Source organism: Dama dama, chromosome 18, assembly GCF_033118175.1.
Source record: "Dama dama isolate Ldn47 chromosome 18, ASM3311817v1, whole genome shotgun sequence".
Lineage (NCBI taxonomy): Eukaryota > Metazoa > Chordata > Mammalia > Artiodactyla > Cervidae > Dama > Dama dama.
Window position 1 is genome coordinate 45,887,166 of NC_083698.1, and position 16,361 is coordinate 45,903,526.

Below are 16,361 nucleotides of genomic sequence, written 5' to 3' on the forward strand. Positions count from 1 at the left end.
TACTCTAGGACAAAGCGCCCCTCCCTGCCGTTGGCCGGGGCCAGAGGAGAAGCAGTGCTCTGAAACCCCTCAGGAGGGCTTCATGCCCCGCTCAGGGTGCAAGGGGCTACTAGCAGCCATGTATGCAGTGATGGGCAGGCCTTCTTCAGAAAGCATGACAGTATTTCTGAGCGTGATTTTCGGTTGCTAAATATAGGCTTAGCAACAGCACTGCTGATGATATCACTTAGGAGACATTTTTAAAAAGAAGCAAAAGAAAACAGATCTGTGATGTGCCCACAGCAGGACAACTGTTGCAGACGAACTCCATCCAACTCTTTAAGGAGACAAAAATGCACCCTGCCCACTAACTGAGTCCTGCGTCCTCTTCTATCAGCTGGTACGCGGCAGCTGGGCGAGTCTGTGGGCCTCAGGGGAGACTCACAGACATCACAACCTCCACGGCAGCCCCAAGCAGAGTCCCTCATTCCACCGGAAGCCTTTTCTGAAACCAGTTTAACCAGACACCACGCTGACACTGACAGGATCACCGCACGTCCTGCCCGGTTTCTGGATCAGATGCTCTTAGCTGAGAGGGTAACAGACCAGCAAGGAAGAAGAGCAGGTGCAGGCCAGCCTCCACTTTATCCACACAGGCGCTGGCGGGGGGCTCCCCTGGGCTCCAGTCACCATGCTTGAGCTCGGTTCCCCTCCCAGGACCTGGTGGGCTGACATTTCCTCCCGTGACCTCCCACAGCTTCCTTCCTCCGTGGGGTCTCTCACCTGGCAACTTGGTTTTAGTCCTGGCTACACTGTAAAGAGCTGCCCAGCCACTTTAAGAAACCCTGATGCCAGGGCCCAACCCCAGAGATTCTGAGGGAGTTGAGGGTGTGGTCTCAACACCAGGATTTTTCAAAGCTCTGTAAATGACTCTCAGGTGCAAACACAGTTGAGAATCGCTTCACACATGAGCCCCACACTGCCCTTGGACAACCCAACTCACCCCGAGTTCAGGCCTAAGCGAACATGTTCGGTGCTGTTCCCCAGGCCAGCAGCGTTAGGAGCCCTTTGAAGAGCTGAGGATGGCTCCCAGAGTGATTTAAGAGGTACAGCTGACAGGCCTGGAGAATGAGGGTGACCAAGGAGGTGAATGATGGCTTAAAGGTTTTCTAACTTGGCTGACTACAGGTGACAGTGATACCCCAACCAAGACAGTGAGTCTAGGAGAATGAGCAGGTTTGAGAGGAAAAAAGATTTAACATTTTGGGGTTGAGATTTCTGTGGGATTTTGAGTGGTGACATGTAACAGCAAGTTTGCAGGCCTGAGACCCTGAGTATCCAAGGTGAGCCACAGTCCCGGGGTCGCAGGACAGAAGAGTCACTAGAGTCACTGTCTGAGTGAGCTCACTGGGGAACCGAATACAGACTGAACATGAAGGAAAAGGGGCCAGGGACACACTGTGGGAGGCGATGGCATTCAAGGAGTGGACAGAAGACAACTCAGCAAACGAGACTGAGGGAAAAACAGTCACAGAGGTCGAAGCAGGAACAAATGGCCCAGGGGTCAGGGAAGACCCGAGAAGGCGGGGCCTGTCTCGGCTGCTTTGTGTCCTAAGGGCCTTGCACACGGTGGGCATTCATAAAAATGTGTGGAGCTGGTCAGGGGATGAGTTTTAAGAAGGAAGTGGTAGTCACTTTCAGCTAAAGCTGCAGAGTGATACTGAGAGAACAGAAACATTGGGATTTGGTGGCTAAGAGGTCTCGGCAGGTCTTGGTGAGAGAAATGTCAAAGGAGCGGCGCTGATTCGAGACAGAAATGCTCAGTAAGTCACATGTGACAGTGAAAGCGTCCCTCCGTGGGCATGGTGGGGGGTGCATGGTGTGTGTGTGTGTGTGTGTGTGTGTGTGTGTGTGTGTGTGTGTGCGCACACATGCAGGGGTGTGCGGTATCTGTGTATACGTGGCAGTGAAAACATCCCTCCCTGAACATGGCAGGTGTGCACGCGGGGTGTGTGGGGGTGGGGGGGTGCACGGGGTGTGTGTGTCTGCATGTGCCTGCTCACGTGCATAAATACAGCTGAGAGGCACCAGGCTGCTGGGTGTCTACTAACAACTGCACCACATTTACTCACATCTGTACTCCACCACTTCAGTAACTGCCCCACGTGGAAATGAAACAGAAAATGTAGAGCCAAGGCCTGGAGTCGTTTCATAGCTGAGGATAGTTTTCAAAGTGCAAGGTTCTTGGGGCTGCGTCAGGCACAGGACAGCACTAGCGGATGCAAGGGACCCAGAAAGCAAACCCTGATGGGCCCACCAGCTCCCCTGGCGGCGCTCTGGCAGGTGAGGCCCGGGGGTGCACCATGGGCACACACCTACCTGGGCCCCACTGCTCCCCAGCGCCCCAGGCCCTGGGCTTCGAGAACACCACCCAGGTGTGCCTGCCACAGGTGGCCTTACCTGATGAGGAGGAGCCTGTCCTTTTCAGAAGGGTGATCATCCAGCCACTGGGAGAAGCGTGCGTGGGACCACTCCGCCCTCTGTGGATGGAAACACAGTCAGAGGAGAGTGGCTACACCCCGTCCTGTCCTGTGGGCGTTTGCGGATTCGGAGAGCATCTCTGGGACTCCTGGGGTCAGAGGACCCCAGACACCGGCCCCAAAGGCGGGCAGCACGGCCCCTGGTGCACCTTCCCAACCCCAGGGAGCCATTCGGGTCTGTCAATTGAAGGTGGGTCGGCAAAAGAAATGGGGCCTCTGTCAAAAAAGCTTTATGAACATAAATTACTCACGTCACTGTTATTTAAAGGGCTAATTCTAGATGCGGCAGGTGATCTATACATTGATGAGAAAGTAGGGCCTGGGTAGTGGGAATCTTCCCTCCTGAATCATTCGCTACTAAGACACAAATTCATGACTTCTCTCGGCAGGAGAAGGCCAGAACCTTCAGTGAGTTAGAGGTGGGGTGGGGGGAGTCCCCCACATTCACTGAGTTCAGAAGGAAGACGAGTAAGAGGATTCTGACTTCACCTCCTTACCTGGAAAGGGGATTTCAGCTCAGCGGGTGCTCTTGTGAACAAAAACTGAATAATGATGCTGAATGGAATTATGTCCCCCAGCGCAGGGCTGCTGGCCACATGTTCACTTGTCTGGAAGAGCAGGGGTCTAAATGAAGGAAATGCAGAAGTCATTTAATGTTGTTCAATATGGAAAGAGATGATTCAGTAGAAGAATCATAATAGCATATTAGCATTAGTGTAATAGCATAATACATAATAGAATGAATAATAGCAGTCTTCCTAGACTGGATAATTCTTAACCATTTCTTAGCCTAACACACACACACACACACACACACACACACACACACACACACACACACACACACACACACACGTAGGCTGACCCTCCCTTCAGCTCCTTCCTTGGCCCCCAGCTCACTGCCTTTGGGTCTGACTTTACTTCAAGGTGATTCAGCAAAACCCCCTCTTAGAGCTCATCTGAAAGGCTGAAATGAAAGCACACAGTTAAAGCCTCCAAGTGGTTCTAACTAAAAGACTCTAATGGCGGCCAAAACTTTCAGCTTTTATTTTGTATATAATCCTTCCATGGGCTATAAGTTAATGTGGATAAATTCAACCATTTTCTATGCAGCTTTTCATAGAGCAATTATATCCTTATATATATGAAATTATTACCTCACTGGACATCCCTCTCTTCTAAAACACCGTGTGTCTAGGTGTCACCATCCAAGATAGGCTCGTCTCACTTCACTGTGCTTCACAGATTTGGTGAGGGTTTTTTTTGTTAGCTTTTTTTTTACACAAACTGAAGGTTTGTGCAACCCTGCTCTGTGGTGTCAGATGATGGTTAGCATCTTTTTTTAGCAATATTTTAAATTAAGATATGTACTATTTTTTTGGCATAATGTTACTACATCCTTAATTAACTAGAGGATAGTTTAAACATAGCTTTAATATGCGCTGGGAAACCAAATAATTCATGTGATTGGCTTTACTCTGAGAGTTGCTGTGAGGCAGTGGGCTGGAACCAAACCTGTAATATCTCCAGTGTATGCCTGCTTGCATTTTACAGGAAACTGCAGGCAAATCTACCCTGCTACTAACCATCTACTACCTTGTCAAAATGCTGGCAAAAATAATTTGAAATTTTCACTGACTCCTCCTTGGCTTTGGGCTCGGATAAAGGCCAAGCTGTAGAGACTGAATCTCAAGAGGTAAGATGGCAACATCTGACTGAGCAGAGATTCTGAAGCCTGTACACCAGCTCTGTATCCTGGCCTCACAATTCACCGCATGTTATTTACTCCAGTCTACAGCTGAGAGCCTGCACAAAGCAGGACGAGCTTCTTCACCACTCTGACGGCTCACTCAAGAGTCAGGAGAGACTCTACTACAAAGCCACAGTCATCAAGACAGTATGGTACTGGCACAAAGACAGAAATATAGATCAATGGAACAGAATAGAAAGCCCAGAGATAAATCCACGAACCTATGGACACCTTATCTTCGACAAAGGAGGCAAGGATATACAATGGAAAAAAGACAACCTCTTTAACAAGTGGTGCTGGGAAAACTGGTCAACCACTTGTGAAGGAATGAAACTAGAACACTTTCTAACACCATACACAAAAATAAACTCAAAATGGATTAAATATCTAAATGTAAGACCAGAGACTATAAAACTCCTAGAGGAGAACATAGGCAAAACACTCTCCGACATGAATCACAGCAGGATCCTCTATGACCCACCTCCCAGAATATTGGAAATAAAAGCAAAAATACACAAATGGGACCTAATGAAACTTAAAAGCTTTTGCACTACAAAGGAAACTATAAGCAAGGTGAAAAGACAGCCCTCAGATTGGGAGAAAATAATAGCAAATGAAGAAACAGACAAAGGATTATTCTCAAAAATATACAAGCAACTCCTGCAGCTCAATTCCAGAAAAGTAAATGACCCCATCAAAAAATGGGCCAAAGAACTAAACAGACATTTCTCCAAAGAAGACATACAGATGGCTAACAAACACATGAAAAGATGCTCAACATCACTCATTATCACAGAAATGCAAATCAAAACCACAATGAGGTACCATTACACGCCAGTCAGGATGGCTGCTATCCAAAAGTCTACAAGCAATAAATGCTGGAGAGGGTGTGGAGAAAAGGGAACCCTCTTACACTGTTGGTGGGAATGCAAACTAGTACAGCCGCTATGGAGAACAGTGTGGAGATTTCTTAAAAAACTGGAAATAGAACTGCCATATGACCCAGCAATACCACTTCTGGGCATACACACTGAGGAAACCAGATCTGAAAGAGACACGTGCACCCCAATGTTCATCGCAGCACTGTTTATAATAGCCAGGACATGGAAGCAACCTAGATGCCCATCAGCAGACGAATGGATAAGGAAGCTGTGGTACATATACACCATGGCATATTACTCAGCCGTTAAAAAGAATTCATTTGAATCAGTTCTAGTGAGATGGATGAAACTGAAGCCCATTATACAGAGTGAAGTAAGCCAGAAAGATAAAGAACATTACAGCATACTAACACATATATATGGAATTCAGAAAGACGGTAACGATAACCCTATATGCAAAACAGAAAAAGAGACACAGAAGTACAGAACAGACTTTTGGACTCTGTGGGAGAAGGTGAGGGTGGGATGTTTCGAGAGAACAGCATGAATATTATCTATGGTGAAACAGATCACCAGCCCAGGTGGGATGCATGAGACAAGTGCTCGGGCCTGGTGCACTGGGAAGACCCAGAGGAATCGGGTGGAGAGGGAGGTGGGAGGGGGGATTGGGATGGGGAATACTTGTAACTACATGGCTGATTCATGTCAGTGTATGACAAAACCCACCGCAGTGTTGTGAAGTAATTAGCCTCCAACTAATAAAAATAAATGGGGGAGAAAAAAAAAAAAGAGTCAGGAGAGCTCTCACCAGACAGCTGGTTCTGGCTGGATCCAGAATATTAGTGGAAAGAATGTCTTTATAAAGTAAAATTTGGGGCTTCCCAGGCAGCTCAGAGGCAAAGAATACACTTGCCAACCAGGAGACATGAGTTCAATCCCTCAGTGGGGAAGATCCCCTGGAGAAGGAAATGGCAACCCATTCCAGTATTCTTGCCTGGGAAATCCCATGGACAGGGGAGCCTGGTGGGCTACAGTCCATGGGGTCCCAAAAGAGCCAGACATGATTGACTAAACAATCAGAGTGACTAAACAAGTAAAATTTATCCCTTGTAGGAATTTTTCTAATTTCAACTGTTCTATAAAAATAACATCATTCTGTAATTTACAGTCTTTAGCTACTCTTCAGTTCACTTGTGCTGTTAGCAGACATCCATGAAGCTCTGAACCAGGTCCTCCGTGGGAGTAGGACTAGGGTCTTCCCACGGCCTCGGGCAGTATGCTCACCTCACAGATTCTCAAGGTCAATCATCTCACAGGGTTCTATGCTGCAAAGCTGTAGGCAACACATTCAGCACCTACTCAGGTATGAAAACGTTGCTGCAGGAACTTTTGGTTTGCCTGCAGGCATCCCTGTAAGTTGTTTTCTTGTATATGGAAGATCCCATCTCCATAGAAGCAAAGCTCCCAGTTTTAACTACATAGAGCACTTATGAAAAGCTTTATAAATGTGAATGCATTTATTCCTCCAAACAATCCTATGAGGAGGCACTGTTACATCCCCATTTTACAGAAAAGTAAACTCGGAGGAAGAGAGCAAGTAAACGCCAGGAAAGGGCGGAACACAGACTCAAACGTCTTCATTTTGCCAGGCAGCCTCTTTCAGTACATCAACTGGAGCGGCTATGCGCCTATTTTTAGAATGGACTTATTCTCAGAGAGAAACAAAGACCCCTGGAGAAAGCACAACTTCAAACCGTCAACAGCTCCTATGTGATAACCTGAGCAAATCAATGTTTCCAGTACATTGTCTAAAGGCTATGCAGTTAGTATCTATTTAGGAACCCCAGATTCTCTCTATGGGTCAAAGTGGATCTCCAGTCACCCACCTACTTGAACCATCTCATCACACTCTCTCGTGGAATTATTTTCACCTGGCATGACCTGAAGGTTCTGTGGGGTGATGACTGGCATGGTCTCAGAGGTCTCTGCAAGCTGCCTCTGGGTGGAGGGGAGGACACTGCACCCCAGAGCTCCACTCCTTACAGCCGGCAGACCCCTGTTCTGGCAGGGGAAGCTGAAAACACCTCACAGCCTGAGGTCCTTGGGTGCTGAGCAGCTGACATTCCCATCCTCCAAGTCCAGCCAGGAGTCAAGAGCACCACTGACGTGACTGCTTCCAGGTTAGAACTAAACAGGGGGAAGAGCCAGTCGGGAGGGGGCTCCTCTACTGGGTCATGGGCTCACCCTGCAGGTCCGGCACACGTGAAAGGCCACCCAGAGCCATGTGCCGAGACAGGGGAGCTCATGCCTCCCCCTCTCTCCAGCCGCCCCTGGTCCGGTGAGGGTCCTCCCCTGCCCCAGTAAAGCCCACTCTTTGCTATGGCATGTGACATGGTAGGATTCACCCAGAACCCTGGGTGATGACAGGAGACCCAGGGCAGGGGCCAGTCCTGTATGACAGTCCTCAACTCACTGAAAAGCAGCCAGATGGAATCCTTTCTGCCACTATGACAGGAAGATGACCAGGCATTTTGGTCCTCAGTCTCTCTCGGTGCTATCTGAAGCCTCACGTACACATGGTTTAGAATGAAACACTAAGAAACACTGAACTATTTTCCAAAGAACTGATACATTTTCTTCTTTCCGAAAATGAGAATTACATAGCTGATTCTGTTCCTCTTTTATCTTCGGCTTCAGGAAATTTAAAGTCAAATTTGAAACTTATCTACAGCAATTAAATTAGTTTTGCAATTTGAATATCTGTGTTTGTACACACACACACACTGGCTGGGCCGTGTGGCTTGCAGGATCTTCGTTCCCTGACCAGGGATTGAGCCCAGGCCCACAGCAGTGACAGTGCTGAGTCCTGACCACTGGACCGCCGCGAAGTCCCATCCATCAGTACAAACACTACAAGGGTGAAAAGGGAAGAAGGTGAGAAAGGGAGTGGGAATGAGACAGGGAGGGAGAAACAATCTGAAACGTGCCCCGTCCAGCAGCCCAGCTGAGCTATGCACCGCGGCTGCTGTTGGTGACACCAGCATAGGGCAAAGCCTGGGAGAAATCAGCTCGTTTTGAAATAGCATCTTTTGGTCAATCATCTGTCCCTTTGGAGCTCTGAGTCACAGATGTTCTTTTTCTGCCAAGACCAAATGTAGCCACTAACAGGACTGCCAAAAAAGCCATGGGAAGCAAAACTGGATTTGATTTGGTATTATGCCTCACTGACACAATTACCTGTAAACACTGACCGCAGACATTTTGTTTCTGGTGCTTGTTTTAAGAAGCCAAAAGAACAGAGCATGAAAAGCCCCATCCTCCCTGACTGCAGGTGGGATCTGAAATACCAGGGAGTTCAAGAAATGCATCACCGTCTGAGGTGACACAAGGAACAAAGGGAAACAAATTAGGGTGTCACAGAATGCAGAGAGCCCGATGCCACAAAATCATTCTGAGGAAAAAATACTCCAAATAGCAGTGCTTTCAAGGTTAAACTTCAAAGGCAGCTAGTAGTCTTAATTACTCAAGCATTAGGTTAATTAGAAAAATTAATTATGCTTCTAGTAGAGATCTCCACATTTAAGGGATCTGTGTAGCTGTCAGTCTTCTGTTAAGGCCAGTTCTGAAGTGGAGTAAGACCCATGTCCTCCTGTTAGCCTGTCCACAGCCAGTGTCCGAGGTGGTCTGTGCTGCGTGCTGCCTGCCACTACCCCCACTCCAAAGCTGCTTTTGGTGAGGGGCCAGGAAGGAGGCCAGACTCCTGAGATCCGGAATCAGCAGAGAAATGAGGCGGCGGGGAGGACACAGGCCTTCTCCCTGCACTGGACATGGTGAGGGTTTCGGAGACGGGAAGAGATCCACACATGGTGGCTGGAGGGGCCGCATGTGTCCCAGGAGAGAACAAAGCAGGAGGCTGACGCCTGGGAGTGAGTCAGGGCTCAGAGCAGAGAGGTGAGAGGCCCCCAGGTTCCTGTCTTGGAGGCCAAGGTTGTCTGTCCCAGGGGACTAGGGTGGAAAGGAGGCAGGGATTTCAGACATTCTCTAGAAATAAAAGTGCACACATGGTTCAAGGCTCCCGAGGCATCTCCTGGCAGGCTGTCTGCGGCGGAAATCAGGGAGACAGGGGATTTCAGATCAGGAGGGCACGGCCAGAGTGGGGAGTCTAGATGGTCTGTAACACTTTCCCATGTTTTCCTGGATGTTTCACATCCAGGACCATCCCCGTGAGAACGAACGAGAACTTCTGGAACAAGACGTGGGGCATGGTGGCTGTGAGCATGGGCGGTGGGGTCAGGCAGGCCGGGAGTCTCAAATGCAGCCCCATAGCTCACAGCTCTCACACGTGCAGTCTGAAAACTGACCCCTCAGAACTGAATGAGCCCCCAACTCTCAACTGTCGTCCTGAAGATGGAAGGAGAAAATCCCAGGACAACGCTCAGCACAGGCTAACATACAATAACGACGAAACAACGACTGCTAGAATGAAGACGACAAAAATGAAACGTCCAGCCCTGCATGTTCACCCGGGAGCTCCCGGCACTGCTGAAGTACTGGCAGGCAGCAAAGCAAACGAAGCCCAGGTGTGGCTGCCTTCTGGCTCCAAGGCTGACATTAGAAACTTGGAATTAAGAACCCAGAAACCATGCGGAAATCGTGACTGCAGAGCGTGGCCTAAGTGGAAAGGAGGAACAGAGCCCATCTGGGGTCTTGGGGCTGGGAGCGCTCATCCTGGAGGCTGTGGAGACAGCCACCCTTGGGTCTGCAGATTCACAGGCCAGGCCTTGCTCTGAATCTCAAGCATCAGGTGATCAGGGAGGTAAACTGTAGCTATGGGAACCCCCCACCACCACTCCAGCTGAAGACAGCTGACGTGAACGCTACACCATCAGAGTTACTGACGGTCTCCTTTCTCCAGCGCCCCGCGTGCTAACAGACCCATCAGAACAGCCCCTATCTCCTGACAGCTCTCACTGCTTTTTCATTAAACCTGAGGAGGCTTTCAGCAGAGCGGGCTGTGGATGTAATTCAGGGACCAGGCTGTTCCCTGGGGAGTGGGGACGCCGGGGCCTGCTAGAAGGCAGGGTCTTTACTGATCTGCACGGACAGGCCCCTGGCCAGGAGGAGGGAAGGTAACCTTCCGCACGAACGCCACTTGGGGGACACACCATGCTGCAGAGGGATAGACGGAGATGGGGGCTCATGTGTCCTGTGCGCAGCTACAACGCAAATACCCAGGGGCACGTCCCTAATGTCAGCAGCTTTCTGAGGCAGCCTCCTCTCTGGGGTAAAAGATTGCTGCTGCCTGAGAAACTCTAACGTAGACAGGAAAATGCAAATGCATGCAAGAAGCTGGCCGGCCTAATTAAAGAGTCCACTAATATCACCATCAAGGAGGACGCCCTGAGGCAGATGGCGGCCTGATGGGGGAAGGGGGTACTTGCCAAGGCGAGGGCGTCTGGGGAGGGGGAGGGAAGGCTGCACCTGAGGTCCGGACTGGCAGCGCCCCGCCCGGCTCTGTCACCCTCCCTGGCACTGCGCCTGCTGCCCCTCTTGTGGGTGTCTGGCTGTCTTTCTTGCCCCCCCAACCCCCTACTATATAATATTTTAGTATATTTTACGTTATTTTTAGGCTCACTTGTTATTTTTAAATGGGAGAAATACTGTAAGAGGAATTTTTAAATATATTTGCTGACACTTCTAACTACAAATATACAAGAACCAAAGCAAAAAATTTGAAAAATTTAAGAAATTTCTTTTTAAAAAAACCACTAGAAACAATGCTACTCTCCAAAGGTAATATTTTGATGCTCATCCTTGACTTCTCCTCTCCAAAGCCACAGGCCATTATTTTTAAAACAGGAGCGATGCCTATTGTATATACTGGTGAGTAGCCTGTTTTTTCATTTTGTGATACATCAGGAAGTATTTTTCTTTTTCTTGGACATTAACTAACAGTATAAATTTTTAATTGGCTGCATATATTTGATCCGATGAATGTGGCCTGTTTTAGCCAGTTTCCTACTGATGGCCACTGAGCTGGTTCGGATATGACTTAGAACCTTCAGTCCGGGAACAATAGTCCAGATCAATTATGGAAATGACCACTAGATGATGCCTTTTCCTTGTCATAGCACAGACAAGAAGATGAACAAGAGTGGGCTCTGCCACTGCAACTGCTCAGGACTAAATTCTGCAGACGAGATGGACCTCTTAACAAGTTTTTGCAGGAAGCAAGAGGAGGGCCTAGAAGTGAGTTACTGGAATAAAGACGACTCTGTACTGACTCCTCTCTAGGAAGGGCCTCTGTGGGACTTCCACATGGGCATGCTGTCCTAAGTCAACTCCCCTCTCAGGAAAACTGCAGAGAAACTGGCAGGGCCAGGGCCTTGCCCAACCACGTTTACAGGCAGAGGCAGCAGAACTGGCATCTCTCTTCTCCAAAGACAGGTCCTAAAATCTTTCCAGCCAGGGTTAGATTTGAACCCCAGAGTATACTATGCTTTCACTTTATTTCCTGATCCACTTAATCCTAAAATCTTTATCAAACGGTGTCCAAACCGCTCAAACAACTGAGAAAGCACTAGAATCAATCCAAAAGATTTCTGTAGGTTCAATATATCTGTAGGAATCAGTTCAGCTCAGTCGCTTGGTTGTGTCCGACTCTTTGTGACTCCATGGACTGCAGCACACCAGGCTTCCCTGTCCATCCCAACTCCAGGAGTTTACTCAAACTCATGTCCATTGAGCCAGAGATGCCATCCAACCATCTTAGCAACTGTGGTCCCCTTCTCCTCCTGCCTTCAATCTTTGCCAGCATCAGGGTCTTTTCCAAGGAGTCAGTTCTTCGCATCAGGGGGCCAAAGTATTGGAGCTTCAGCTTTAGCATCAGTTCTTCCAATGAATATTCCGGGCTGATTTCCTTGAGGATGGACTGGTTTGATCTCCCTACAGTCCAAGGGACTCTCAAGAGTCTTCTCCAAACCACAGTTCAAAAATATCAATTCTGTGGTGCTCAGCTTTCTTTATAGTCCAACTCTGCCATCCATACATGACTACTGGAAAAACCATAGATTTGATTAGATGGACCTTTGTTTGCAAAGTAATGTCTCTGCTTTTTAATATGTTGTCTAGGTTGGTCATAACTTTTCTTCCAAGGAGCATGCATCTTCTAATTTCATGGCTGTAGTCACCATCTGCGGTGATTTTGGAGCCCCCCAAAATAAAGTCTATCACTGTTTCCATTTTCTTCCCATCTATTTGTCATGAAGTGATGGGACCAGATGCCATGATCTTAGTTTTCTGAATGTTGAGATTTACGCCAACAACTGTAGGAATACACTGGTAGGTAAGTCCATTTTAGAATTTTTCAATGAATTAAAGATATAGAGAAGGCTCCATAGGCAAGATTCAACTACTCTGATTATATCTGTGCCAATGCCTTGGGAGCTGAGGAATCTGTGGGAGGAAGCTCAGGTACCAACATTCCAGGAGAAAAGGGCGCACATCTTTATAGATGGAGAAAGGAACAAAACTCAGCCCCTACCACTGGAGCAGCTCAAGTATAAGAATAGAGGGCCCTGAGAGAAAGGTGAGAAACCACTGGATGTAAAACATTAGTGCATCATGAAACCAATTAAATGGGTTAAAATAACCAAATGCAAAAGAAACCAGAGAATATCACACGAAGGAAGAGTAATTTCTGTTTTATGGCACAAGTTTGTGTGCATGTTTGTGTGCATGGTTTTGAGGGTGCTTGCATGCAAGTATATGCTAGATGGTAACATAAAATCTCTCTTACTGTCAGTCAGAGTTGAAGTTTTGAAACACATCTAGATTGACCACTGCCTCATGACAGAAGGTAGCTATAAAAAACCCAGGATTTAAAAAAATTATACACTAATCAATCATTAATTTTTTATTCCCTAAGTAGATACTAGAAGGTGTTACTATTCAAACTTTAAACACTCCTTTAAAGATTCTTTTTCTCATGTGGAAACTGGGGTGGGTTGACAGAAAATGTTAAATGACTTAAAAAAGAACTGTTCTTATGCGAAACCCTCAGAACATGTATCTCCATACTGTGACAGAACTTTAAAAGCACTTGGATAGGGACTTCCTTGCTGACCCAGCAGCTAAGACTGCACTTCCATTGTAGGGTACACAGGTTCAATCCCTGGTTGGGAAATTAAGTTCCCACACACTGCGCAGTAGGGCCAAAAAGTTTAAAAAAAAAAAAAAAAAAAAAAGCAAGCACCTGGATAAAGGTTGTCTTGCATTAGCAAATGGGAAGATAAGCACTGTCTTAATACATGCACATGGAATAAACAACCGAATATGGGAGGCAGGACTATCAAAAATATTTATCTAATCTTAAACTAGCAAATTCCAAATCATGGTTTTTCCCAGGCCTTTTAAAATGAGTAGTTGGTTAATGTCCTCTAGCATGCTAAGATTCTGTGACTCAGGGCAGCATTTTATCATCCAACTGGGAATGCTGTGTTTCCATCTTACTCAGAGTAAGTAACTTTCAGTTCAGTTCAGTCACTCAGTCGTGTCCGACTCTTTGTGACCCCAGGGACTGCAGCACGCCAGGCCTCCCTGTCCATCACCAACTCCCAGAGTTTACCCAAACTCAAGTCCATCTTTGTGACCCCATGGACTGCAGCATGCCAGGCCTCCCTGTCTGTCACCAACTCCCAGAGTTTACCTAAACTCATGTCCATTGAGTCAGTGATGCCATCCAACCACTTCTTTATAGGAGTTTCATTAAGGTTGTTTTTAATGGTACATAGAGATAACTGGAAGATCAGTAAGCTCAGTGCCTCTTAATCTCTTAACTTGTCCATATTTAGTAGTGCCAAACCCAAAGGCTTCCAAAATATTTAAATACTTATAAAAGGTTTGAGCTAATTCAAAGAAGGTATCTGAAACACTTGTGACCCCACTTTTTCTGAAATCCAACTTTGGACACATAAGGCATTTGAGAAAAATACAAGTTCAGGCTCTTGTGTTCGCATTAAAAATATCTTTGCCAAGTACACATAAGTAAAGTAAAAGATAAGCCTCCCCTTTCAATCAACAACCTTAGGTTTATTATTATCTCAAGTGCTATTATACCTGAATTTTCTACGAAGATCTTGGGTGACATAAAGAGAGTGAAGCAACCTTTTAAATAACATACTACTTATTGATAACTCTAGTTTCTAGTACTGAGTCAGTTTATAGAAAGTCACATGCCTGGACTCTCTCACCTATCTTTAGAAAGAAATATTAAAAAACATCATGCTTCAGGATATTATGGATAGCTGACATCAAGGCTTCCCATCTGGCATGCTTCAGTCACAAGTTGTAACTATTACATTGATCCCCTTGGCTCTCAGGGTTGGTCATCTTTTTTGTACATATACGTTTTCTGTGTGCCATGATGTGAAAAGTTTGGGAAGTCTGGCTTGAATAAACAGCCATATGCACAACTTCTTTTTATTTTCTAAAATCTGATACTTAAGACCTAGACATTAAACTATTCAATGGTCCTTAAAATTTGAGTTGGTAAAAGGTCTACCTAAGCATTTAGCACTAAAAAGGATTTTCCTGTTAAACTGATACATTCTTGGATCATGGGTTTGAATTAACTTATTTTTATTTTTGAATTGATTTCTAGGAAGCTCAATTCCCAAATTTTGTGCTCAACTGCATTAGCCATGGTTACCTTAAAGTATCTACTACATTTACAGTCATTCTCTGCATTTCAACACTAAACTCAGTCCTTCAAATACTCTATTTAATAGTTTGTTTTTGTTTTTTTAATGGCACGCAACCTATGACCTTTTTAGAAGTAGACTGGGTTGGAAATGATAAATGAACTAATAACATTTTCAGAAAAAGATGTCTATATAGTTATGAACTGCCTGGTGTTATTCCAAATATTTCTGTAAGAATGGAAAATTTAAAAAATTACCCTAGAAAGAGCATAATAAAAAATTTAACAGCTCAGTCTGGTGAACTGCAACTAAATTGCAACACACACACACACACACACACACACGTTATTGCATATAACATTATAAATTTCTGGTTTGGATAACTTTCAAGATGAACCATATGAAAATGCCATTGTTTGTTGTATATCACAAAATGGTTGAATAACAGCAATTTCATGTAGATCAACATGAATAAGAAAGGATTTATCTGCTAACAGGGTATGGTTATATTAACAGTGATAACAGAATTATGCCTCACCTGAATGACCTCAGCATTCGATAGGCCTTTCCCAAATCAGATACTCTTCGGCAGAATGGACCCACAGCCAACTCCATCTGAAATATTAAAAGATATCCCATAGCTTTTTATATCAGAATCTTGAAGTGTACTGGGGACCCACTTGGATCACAGAAAGTTGTAGCTTGAAGTAAACTTAATTGGATCTGCACTGTAAGGCAGTTTTGAATGTCAAGTTTATTAAAAGGCAAGAACTTAGATAGCTTTTGCATTTATTTACTAAAAAGGTCATAAGATAATTCCTTCAAGAATAGAAAAGCAGTTTTTGTGGTGTATGAGGAGGCTTAGATTTTTTTTCTCCATTGAAAAATAAGAAAAAGAAATGTTTTCAAGACTGCCTATGTGTCTGTACTTTAAGCTAGCATCACAGGTCTTTTTCTATTAAACAGAAATGATGACAGTTTTCACCAAGCTGGTGAAAAGTGATTAAAAGCACTGAGTCTGGAGTCAGCACATGTGTGTCAGTTTCTGATCTCCAGTGACTAGTTGTGTGGCTCTGGGCTTAACCTCTTATGTTCCAAGTTCTGCATCTGTCAAAAACAGATAATACCCATCATAAAATTATGCAAACAAAATAGATAATTTCACAAAGCACTATGTGCACAGCGTATAGTAAGTGCTTATTAAGTGTCAGCAATTACTATCATTTTTTTAAAAAAATTTCCCCCCTTTAAATTATTAGTTAATGGATTAATTTGCTTCCTGACTGAAGAATTCAGCAACTACTACTTCTCTTTATTTTCCTCCTTTGACTGGAAATTTTGTCATTAATTGGAGTTTTAGGTTACCTGTTCTTTATCTACCAAGTGCATATGCAAAGTTTTTGCATATATGGCAGATGATAAGCCATTTCACTATACTTGCTATGAACAGAGCCCTGGTAAAGAATAGTTTAGAAAATTTCTGAGAAAAGCCTGCTCCTGGTAAATCAAC

The 16,361-nt window shown here is 45.5% G+C and overlaps 1 protein-coding gene across 1 annotated transcript in view; it reads right to left on the bottom strand.

Annotated features, from left to right (window-relative positions):
- Positions 1-16,361, bottom strand: part of COG5 (component of oligomeric golgi complex 5) — a 272,387-nt gene that overhangs the window by 6,552 nt on the left and 249,474 nt on the right. Inside the window, exons 19-21 of the mRNA XM_061165241.1 lie at positions 15,390-15,466; positions 3,017-3,143; positions 2,440-2,519 (exon numbers count right to left, since the gene is read on the bottom strand). Of these exons, the coding sequence (XP_061021224.1) occupies positions 2,440-2,519; positions 3,017-3,143; positions 15,390-15,466 (284 nt within the window). The remainder of the gene's footprint in view (positions 1-2,439; positions 2,520-3,016; positions 3,144-15,389; positions 15,467-16,361) is intronic.